Here is a 10633-nt window from a genome sequence, read left to right as displayed (position 1 = left end):
AGTTTGTGTGGTATGAACTTATATTAATCAAATAATTATAACATTACGCAAAATATGAGATATTTTGAGATAATTACGGTTGTTTAAATTGGATTGAATTAAATTAGTTGGTCGGATTGAGAATTTGTGATAAATTTAGTAATTAACTTTTCAACATTTAAATTTTCATTTTATCAAATACAACCGAACCTGACATGGCATTAAACATGCGAAAATACCTTTACCATTATTATTTAGGTCAGGATTGAAATTTTAAAATTAAAAAAATAGTATTAAAAATGACTAACTAAGAGCATAGAGACTAAATCTGTAATTTACATATAATAGAAGAACGAGAGGTGTTCATAGGCTAGGCCCAACTAAAATCTTAGGCCAAATTGTTAGGCCTGACCCGACCTAAAAAATGGGTCCAAAATTTTATCTAAGCCCGATCCAAATAAAAATGCTAAAATTCAGACATGACCCACTCTCCCATAGTAAATTTTTTATATAAAATTTAAATATATATAATACATCAAAAATAAAATAAATATTTTACAATAAATTAAAATAAATTTTAAAAAATATGTATACAAATAGCAACGTAATAATGAAATGATAGCAAAATAAGAAAAATAACAACAATAAAATACATTAAAAAAACAAAAAATAACATATTTTTTTCTCATTTTGTGAATTTAGATCGGGCCTGGACAAAAATTCCTTACCTAAAGCTTAATTTATTTTTTTAAAAGGGACATTATTTTTTTACCTATATTTATATCAAAACCCTACCATTTTTTCAGCCCGGATGCTACGACCCTGACCAGGCATGAGAAGAACTAATAACATAATTTGACTCTATTCAAAATAAAAATAGCCAAAATTTACATGACCCAAATTGCCCTCAAAACTACCGATATTAGCCTGTCCCTAAACTACACCTGTCATTTCCAAGTTGTGTTGGGCATCTTTATATCCATATTTATCTATAATTTATATTTACAGTTCTTGCGGTAGTGCCGGCGCCATTTGTGGTTTCATTTTCAACTTCAGCTCTTTGGTTTTCCATTTTGCATAGATTCAAGATATGGGTAAGCTTCCTTCTTCTTTTATTCTTCGTTCAGTTGTTAATGGTGGAAGCCATCTTTCTAATTTCCACTCTTCTTCTTCTAACACCATAGCTACCCACATCGAAGCCTTAAGTAAGAAACCCATGCCTGTTAGAGGAAAGGGAAAAATAGATTATCGCTTCGATAATTTTGATGATGCTCTGATTGTTTTCAATAAGATGATAGGCAAGTATCCAAAGCCTACAATTGTGGAATTTAATAAATTATTAGGAGCCGTTGTTAGGATGAAACATTATGCCATTGTTGTTTCTATGTATAGACAGATCGAATTATTGGGAGTTTCCCACGATGGTTATTCTATGAATATCTTGATTAATGGCTTTTGTCAATTAGGTCGAATTGATTTTGGGTTGTCTGTTTTGGGGAAAATGCTGAAATTAGGTGTTGAACCTAGTGTTGTAACTTTTTCAACTTTGATTAATTGGCTTTGTATTCAAAGTAAGATTTCTGAGGCCATTAGTATATTCGATGGAATGACTGAAAGAGGGTATCAACTTGATTTGATTGTTTACAATACAATACTTAAGGGGTTGTGTAAGATTGGTAATACTGATAGAGCTGCTAGGTTTCTAAGGCTGATGGAAGGCACAGGTTTTGAACCTGATATTGTAGCATATAATACCATCCTTGACTGCCTTTGTAAGAAGGGGCTATTAAAGGAGGCTCTCAATCTCTTCTCGGAAATGAAGGTTAAGGGCATTAGACCAGATATCATTACTTATAATTGCTTAATTCATGGTATGTGTAATTCGGGCTGGCAGGAGGAGGCAACAAGGCTTTTGAATGAAATGGTTGATAACAATATTTCACTTGATATTGTCACGTATACCATATTGGTTGATGCACTTTGCACGGAAGGAATGATTTCTAAAGCTGTAGAGATCGTTAACACAATGAGAAAGCAAGGCATTGAACCCAATGTTGTCACGTATTCTACATTGGTTGATGCACATTGCAAAGAAGGGATGGTTTCTAAAGCTGAGGATATTGTTGACACAATGATAAAACGAGGCATTGAGCCTGATGTTATTACCTATAGTGCATTAGTTAATGGTCATTGCTTGCAGAATGAAATGGATAAAGCTAGAGGAGTTTTCAACTTGATGATTGAGAAGGGTTGTGCACCAGATATAGTTACTTACAACACCATGATCAATGGATATTGCAAAGGTAAAAGGTTAGACGAAGCAATGGAACTCTTCCATGAAATATCTCGAAAGGGACCAATCCTGGATACTGTCACGTACAGCACTCTCTTGCAGAGTATGTTTCAGTTAGGGAGAGTTTTAACTGCTTGTGAACTGTTTAGAAAGGTGCTTGCTTCTGGACAAATTCCAGATATAGTGACCTGTTTGATTTTGCTGAATGCTTTATGCAAAACAGGTCATATCGAAGAGGCATTGAAACTTTTTGAAGCAATGCGAAACAGTGGGTTGGAACTTGATATTGTCCCATATACTATCCTAATTGATGGGTTGTGCAAAGTTGGGCATATCAAGGTTGCAAAAGAATTATTTCATCAACTCTCAAACAATGGTTTAAAACCGGATGTTTACACATATTGTTTAATGATTAATGGGCTGTGTAAAGATGGATTGCCAGATGAAGCATACAGGTTGTTTGGGAGCATGGGAGATAATGATTGTTCGCTTGATAGTTGCTGTTATAATGTAATGATTCCGGGGTTCCTTCGAAACAGCTATACCTCAAAGGCAACGCAACTTCTTACAGAAATGGTTGGTAAGGGATTCTGTGCCGATATATTCACTGTCACCTTATTTATGGATCTCATCTTACACTCTAATAGATCAATCTTGCTCTGAAATGTTCCACTGCTTTCTCAATTAAAAAAATTCATGTCCAATTTGGAATTTTTTAAATTTCAACTACTAAACATAATAGTATTAATGGTATAAGGATTAATTATGTCTAAATTAAAATATAAAAATAAATCTTCAAATTAAATATATTATATAGGCGAAAATGATAATTTAACTAAAGAGTTTTATATTTAAGCCTTTAAATTAAATTTCTAAAGATATGGATCAAGTAGAAGAGATGTATTTTAGATATAAATATTTAAAGTCTTGACTTGAATGAAGAGATGATTAAATCTTTTATTAGATACCTATTTAACATGAATTTTTTCGGGAGGAAAATATTGAAAACGGGGAGTAAAAATTTGATTTGATATTCTTATATTGAAATTACAATTTCATACGATCCTTTTTCTCTAAAAAATACTATCAAATATTAGATTTTTAAAATTACATTAACTAGAATTCTTTACCTAGCTATACTCGGGTTTAAAAATGATTTTAAATGTTATTAATTAAAATAAGATGAGTTTTTGTGAGAATTATATGAAAATAATAATCTGACATTATATTAAATATGTGATAATATATTTGTTACATGAAATTTTTGGGAGTAATAAAATTGAAGTTTAACAAACTTAATTATGAAGATATATTCTAAATCAAATAATTATGATAATTTGCAAAATTGAGCTCAGGTCTGTTCTTGACAATTTTGGGGTCAGGCAAAACAATAAAATAGAGTTTTAACTTTTTAAAAGTTAAAGAAAAATTTTTAGGCCCTTAAAGGTTAATTTTTCTTTGGACCTTTAAAAGTTAGTAAAAAAGAATTTAAACTCCTTAAAAATTGAAAAATAATTTTTAGACCCCTTTAACTTTGAATCTGAACGGTACCTCCATACGCGACTTCAAGTGCAGGCCTGATTGAACTTAACAAACTTTTACTATTGGAAATGACTAAATTAGATATACAGGCTAAATCTGTAATTTACGTAGAAGATAATTTGATTGTTTAAATTAATTTACCCAAATTACGCTCGCAACCCTTTCCCTAAACAGTACTTCGCCAGCCAAAATTTACACGTACTGCCGGCGCCATTTGTGGTTTCATTGTCAAGCTCCCATTTTGCTTACTTTCAAGATATGGGTAAGCTTCCTTCTTCTATTCCTCGTTATGTTGTGGAAGCCATCTTTCTAATTTCCACTCTCTTTATTCTTCTTCTAACACCATTGGTGCCCACATCATGTCCATGTCTGTTAGAGGAAAGGGAAAAAAAGATGATCGCCCCGATAATGTTGATGATGCTTTGATTTTGTTCAATAAGATGATTGAGAAGTACCCAAAGCCTTCAATTGTGGAATTCACTAAATTATTAGCACCCATTGTTAGAATGAAACATTATGCCATTGTTGTTTCCATGTGTAGCCAGATGGAATTATTAGGCGTTTCCCATAATGTTTATTCTATGAGCATCTTGATTAATTGCTTTTGTCAACTAGCCCGAATTGATTTTGGTTTTTCTGTTTTGGGGAAAATGCTGAAGTTAGGTGTTGAGCATACTGTTGTAACTTTTTCGACTTTGATTAATGGGCCTTGTATTCAAAATAAGGTTTCTGAGGCGGTTAGTATGCTCGATGAAATGACTGAAAGAGGGTATCGACCTGATTTTATTGTTTACAGTACAGTGCTTAAAGGTGTTGTGTAAGAGAGGCAATCCTGATAGATCTGTTAGGTTTCTAAAGCTGATGGAGGTTTTCAGCCTGATATTCTAGCATATAATACTGTCATTGGCTGTCTTTGTAAGAACGGGATGTTAAAGGAGACTCTTGATCTCTTCTCTAAAGTGAAGGTTAAGGGCATTAGACCAAATATCATTACTTATAATTGCTTAATTCATGATATGTGTAATTCAGGCCAGCAGGAGGAGGCAACAAGGCTTTTGAATGAAATGGTGGATATCAATATTTCGCTTGATGTTGTCACATATACTATATTGATTGATGCACTTTGTGAGGAAGGCATGATTTCTAAAGCTGTAGAAACCGTTGACATGATGATAAAGGAAGACATTGAGCTTGATGTTGTCACGTATAATACATTGGTTGATGCACATTGTAAGACAGGGATGGTTTCTAAAGCTGAGGATATAATATTAAAATTTTATATATATATAATTAGGTATAGTATGATCATTGATTAATTCATTTTGATTTTGGGTTTTATAAACATTTGAAACTATCGTCATTTGTTGTAATAAACTAAGAATATTGTATTCAGACATTCCATCTATATTCCATTCATAGATTGTATTAGCATTGTATTTATTTTGAAAAACAGGTTTTTCTTCTATGTTAAGATTAGGTGCAGTGATTTTTGGATAATATAATCTTTTTGGTTATTTCCAAGTCATTTTGTTAATTTGTGTTCATCTGACTGATCCGAGTCAGATTGGGAGGATTGGTGTAATGTATTTACTGAATATTGGGTTTGTATTGGGGTATCAGGGGCAAGTAATTCAGACCTGTAGTTTTCTAAAGCATTAAGTCTATTTTGGATTTTTGTTAGGAAATTAATTTGGGATTTTTGGAAAGCTTTTGGAATCTCATAAGGTGTGAATATTGATTCTTTGAAACTTTTTTCGATTATCTCTTTTACTGGTTCTTTCTTGATTGGCTGACTTTCTACTAGATTCTCAAATACATCCATTTTGGATTAGTCCAGGTTGGAGTAGAAAGGAATTAGGATCATTCTGCCACCAATTTGACATCAGGAATGAACCTTCTTCTTCAAAAACATGTTGCCCTGAAAAGCAAAAAAATAGGAAAAAGAATATTTCAGAATATTATAAAAAAACATAAATATAAAAAATACAGAAAAGGGAAGAAACAACAAAAAACAGAAAACGAAATTGATAAAACAATAAAATGTTATAGGTGTGGAAAACCAGGACATATCTCAAAATATTGTAAAATCAAAAGAAAAATCAATAACTTAAATTTAGGAGAAGAGATAGAACAAAAATTAAATGAAATCCTATTAGAAACAACTTCTTCTGAAAATGATACATCTACTGAAACAGATGAATTACAAATAGACGAATTACATACAACATCCCAGTCTTGTGGAGATGAAAATGAACCTTCAATTAATATGCTAACTAAAGATCAATAATTTATGATAGAAGTTATTGATAAAATTCAAGACCTATAGCTTAAAAGAGAATACCTTTTGAAATTAAAATCCTCATTAAAAGATAAACTAGAAAAAGAAAAAGAAATCATTTCTAGTCAATCACAAATGTATAATATACAAGACATAATATTTAATAAATATGAAAAAATAAAACCAAGACAAATTACAAACTCTGAATTACAGTTGGAAATAAAACAGATTAAATCAGAATTTCTCAGCTTAAAATAGAACAACAAGAAATGAAAGAACAAATGAAGACCTTAAAACACGAAACCTCAGAAAAAAGTTCATCAGAAACTGAACCTGAACCTGAAGAAAATACACAATAATATATGATGGTTCTAACTGAAGTATCTATTCAAAGATATTTAATAAAATAAATATTATCATAAATAATGAATTTCAATTAGAAACAATAGCCCTTTTTGATATAGGAGCGGACCAAAACTGTATTAGAGAATAAATAATTCCAACAAATATTATAATAAAACATCAAAATCTCTTAAGACTGCAAATGGTAAAAAACTAAAATTACTTATAAAATTCCCAATGCAGAAATATCCAACAAATGTATAAAATATCAAACATGTTTTTTAATGGTAAAAGATATTACCCAAGATGTCATATTAGGAACCTCATTCATATCCTTACTCAAACCTTATAAAGTAACAAATAATTCTATCTCCACTAAAGTTTTAAACACTAATGTAGAATTTCCTTTTGTAGAAAAACCGAAAATAAGAAATCTCAACCTGTTAAAATCTTTATCCATTCATAATGGACAAATTAATAATTTAATTAATTACCAACAGAAGCAAATCTCTTCTTAAAAGAAGAACTATGTTTAAAAATTAACTGAACAATTAAGAAAAAGAGAAATACAAAAAAGAATAGATCAAATCAAAAAAGAAATAGAATCAACAATTTGTTCTGACATTCCTAATGCCTTTTGGAATAGAAAGAAACATGAAGTAACATTACCATACGAAAACAATTTTGATGAAAGACAAATACCCACAAAAGCAAGACCTATACAAATGAACAAAGAAATGGAAGAATTTTGTAGAAAAGAAATATAAGACCTTCTTAATAAAAAATTAATTAGAAAGAGCAGTTCCCTTTGGAGTTGTTCAGCATTCTATGTAATAAAAAATGCAGAACTTGAAAGAGGAACGCCAAGATTAGTAACTAATTACTAACCTCTCAATCAAGCCTTAAAATGGATTAGATACCCAATACCAAATAAGAAAGATTTGCTACAAAAACTTTGTAATGCAAATATTTTCTCAAAATTTGATATGAAATCTGGATTTTGGCAAATCCAAATAAAAGAAGAAGAAGATATAAAACAGCATTTACTGTACCATTTGGACAATACGAATGGAATGTAATGCCTTTTGGGTTAAAAATGCTCCATCTGAGTTCCAAAGAATAATGAATGATATTTTTACCAATATTCTCATTCACAATAGTATACATTGATGATGTATTAGTATTTTCAGAAAATTTAGAAAACACTTTAAACATATATCGATCTTTATAAAAGTCATAAGAAATAATGGTTTAGTAGTTTCTAAATCCAAAATAAGTTTATTCCAACCAAAGTAAGGTTTTAAGTCATTATATTACCCAAGGAACCATTACCCCATAGAACGATCTATAGAATTTGCTAGCAAATTCCCATACCAAATTCTTGATAAAGTCCAATTACAAAGGTTCTTAGAAGCCTCCATTATGTTATAGACTTTATCCAGGTCTTAGCAATTATGTAAACCATTATATGATAGATTCAAAAAGAATCCACAACCTTGGACAAAAAACCATACCAATATTATCACCCAAATCAAAAAAAAATCACTAAGCTTCCTTGTTATATTAGCTGATCCAAATGCCCCCAAGATAGTTGAAACAGATGCTTCAAAATAGGGTATGGTGGGATCCTAAAACAAGTTAAAGGAGGAAAAGAGCAAGTAGTCCAGTTTTACTTCCAGACACTGAAATCCTACTCAGCAAAATTATAGTACTATTAAAAAAGAAATTTTATCAATTGTTTTTTGCATTACAAAATTCCAAGTGATTTATTAAATCAAAAATTCTTTTGCGAATTGATTGCAATCAGCAAAAGAAGTTTTACAAAAAGATGTTCAAACATTGCCTCAAAACAGATTTTTGCAAGATGGCAGGCAATTTTGAGCATATTGATTTTGATATTGAAAAAAAGAAACTAATTGCTGATTCTCAAAGAAAATGAAACTGAACAAAAAAAGGGAAAATAGAAAACAAAACCAACACTCAAACCAATAAGAATGTAAATTGCATAAAAATGAAATCATCATATCGTATCCCCAACAATAATTCAAGATGCACAAGATCAAAATGAATGGTTCTCAAATCAAAAAATGGATTGACCTACTCAATCCAAAGTAGCATGGCCTTGCAAATGAAAGAGGAACCCTCTCAAACAAATTGCTGCTGAAGCACAAAGGTTAAAAATAAAGAGATGTTTAAAAACCAATATCTCTAAAAATGTTTTAAAAGAGACTTCTCCAAGATGTTTTCCAAAAGAGATAGCGGTGTCTTCATAAACTGCTACACAAAAATTTCACATATTTTCCAAACAAATATTTGAAAAATTCTTGTTATGGAAGAAGATTTCAGAAAACTCCACATACTGGCAAAAGAACTTCAATGGATGGCATTCAAACCATGGATTCTCAAAAACCGACAATATAAAACATACTGGTCCAAACGGATCTCTATTGTTCAAAATTACACAATCCAAAGATCCAAATTTTTTACCCATTCAACAGCCCAAATATTAAAAATTCTTCGACCAAGAGATTGGAGTGAAAACCAAATTCTCCAAAGAAATTCCCAGCCAAATTTACCACCAAAAAGACATTAACCCATATTTACATATTGAGATTACCCAAATGGCATGGTACATGCCTTTTAATGAACAACCAAACATGAGAACATTCGTGGCTCATATATTTCAAATATGGCACCACATCAAATCCCAAACTGGTTCCAAGAGTGGTGGAATTGGTATGGACCATCATCCTTTGAGATACTACCAGAAAAAATCAAACTTATGGCCAATTCTTTGACAATTTCATTTCCTGAACCAGAGCAAAAACACATTTACAGGACAATCCATTTTTCTCAAAATATGCATTTCCTAGATTGTCTCATGAAATTATCTTTTGAGCAAGACAACATAACTGGAATTCCATTATTAGTTCGCAATTACTGGACTAAATGGTGGGACAAATTTAATGATGAAAAATATGATTCAAAATATTTGGATAATTTTTTCAACAAGAAACCAATATTATGTAAGTCCGTAGCCCGGATCAAACCACAGCAAAATTTCTTAAAGCAAAGTCGACAGCTAGTGCAATGTAAGCTCAAGCCAAGACAAAAAGAATACAAAAAACTCATGGCTAAAATGCCAGCTCATTGGACTCCGAATCTGAAGATGATCTCCAGCATCCTCAATCAAAACGGTGGATCTTGCAGATAATACCACTTCGGTAACCATCACCAGGTCCAAAAAGAAATGATGTGTGAACATGAGAGATTCCTTGCAACAAAATAATGTGTGAACATGAGAGATTCCCTGCAATATGATGTTGAAAGGAGAATTCCCTATAATACAAAAATGCGTGAACAGGAGAGATTCCCTGCAACAAAATAATGCGTGAACAGGAAATTATTCCCTGCAAGAAAAGACAAGTGAATAGTTCTGTAATTTGTATTTTGTAATCAGAGAATATATTCTCTGAAAATTTTATTCAAAAGTTTCAAATGTAATGATTTCCCGTTCAGATGATGTAAGAAGAGAATAGCCCTCTAAAAAGGCTATGCAGTTTGTGAATGAATGGCAGAATCGATTTTACCCATTGAGTTGTTTCTCTCCAAAAAATTTCCAAGTTTCTCAAAACTTTTAAGTTTACCAAATTTAATTTTTAAGTTTTCAAATTTTCAAATTAAGTTTTCAAATTTCAATTAAGTTTTCAAACTTAAGCTTCAAATTAAAATATACATTACCAATCTGGTCCTCAGATCCTCGAGACTTACTATATAATATATAAGATACAAATTTAATGCCTTGCATTTGAGAGAAAAATGTTATAGAATTTATTTATTGTAAAGATTAAGTAAAAAAAATTTAATAAAAATACATGTATGAATTTTTTTTAAAAAAAATATCACATAATTCTTAAATATGAGTTAGGAAAATTATTTCCTTAAAAAAATTAATAAAACTACATGTATGATTTTTGGAATGATGGGATTGACGAGAGCATCATATATGAATGGATACAAGAGAAATGAAAATTTGACCGTCTAACATAAACCAACTCTTTTATTGTTTGATTATGGAGCTTATAGATTTATTGATGAGAATGCAAGTCTTTCTGGCAGTGCGGCCGTATGGGTAAGCTTTATTCTTCTTTCACTTGTTTAATGGTCGAAGGGGTCTTTCTATTTTCCACTCTTCCTTT

At 31.0% G+C, this 10633-nt stretch overlaps 1 protein-coding gene and 1 long non-coding RNA gene across 2 annotated transcripts; both read left to right on the top strand.

Moving 5' to 3' along the window:
- The first annotated feature begins 969 nt into the window (after positions 1-969).
- Positions 970-3046, top strand: LOC121216850 (pentatricopeptide repeat-containing protein At1g63330). Its single transcript, XM_041092305.1, has one exon. The coding sequence runs from the start codon at positions 1070-1072 to the stop codon at positions 2933-2935; it is 1866 nt and encodes a 621-aa protein (XP_040948239.1). The 5' UTR covers positions 970-1069; the 3' UTR covers positions 2936-3046.
- A 317-nt stretch (positions 3047-3363) lies between these two features.
- LOC121216851 (uncharacterized) lies at positions 3364-5130 on the top strand. The gene is made up of 2 exons (XR_005913057.1): positions 3364-4076; positions 4844-5130. It is a non-coding gene; the product is annotated as an uncharacterized lncRNA (long non-coding RNA).
- The last annotated feature ends 5503 nt before the right edge of the window (positions 5131-10633 follow it).

The sequence above is a fragment of the Gossypium hirsutum genome, chromosome D05, assembly GCF_007990345.1.
Source record: "Gossypium hirsutum isolate 1008001.06 chromosome D05, Gossypium_hirsutum_v2.1, whole genome shotgun sequence".
Taxonomy (NCBI): domain Eukaryota; kingdom Viridiplantae; phylum Streptophyta; class Magnoliopsida; order Malvales; family Malvaceae; genus Gossypium; species Gossypium hirsutum.
Note: the sequence above shows the minus strand (reverse complement) of the source record. Positions and strands in the feature narration are given on the sequence as shown.

What these genes read in the sequence shown, in the direction of transcription:
- LOC121216850 (XM_041092305.1), top strand. Translation starts at nt 1,070, where the DNA reads ATGGGTAAGCTTCCTTCTTCTTTTATTCTTCGTTCAGTTGTTAATGGT.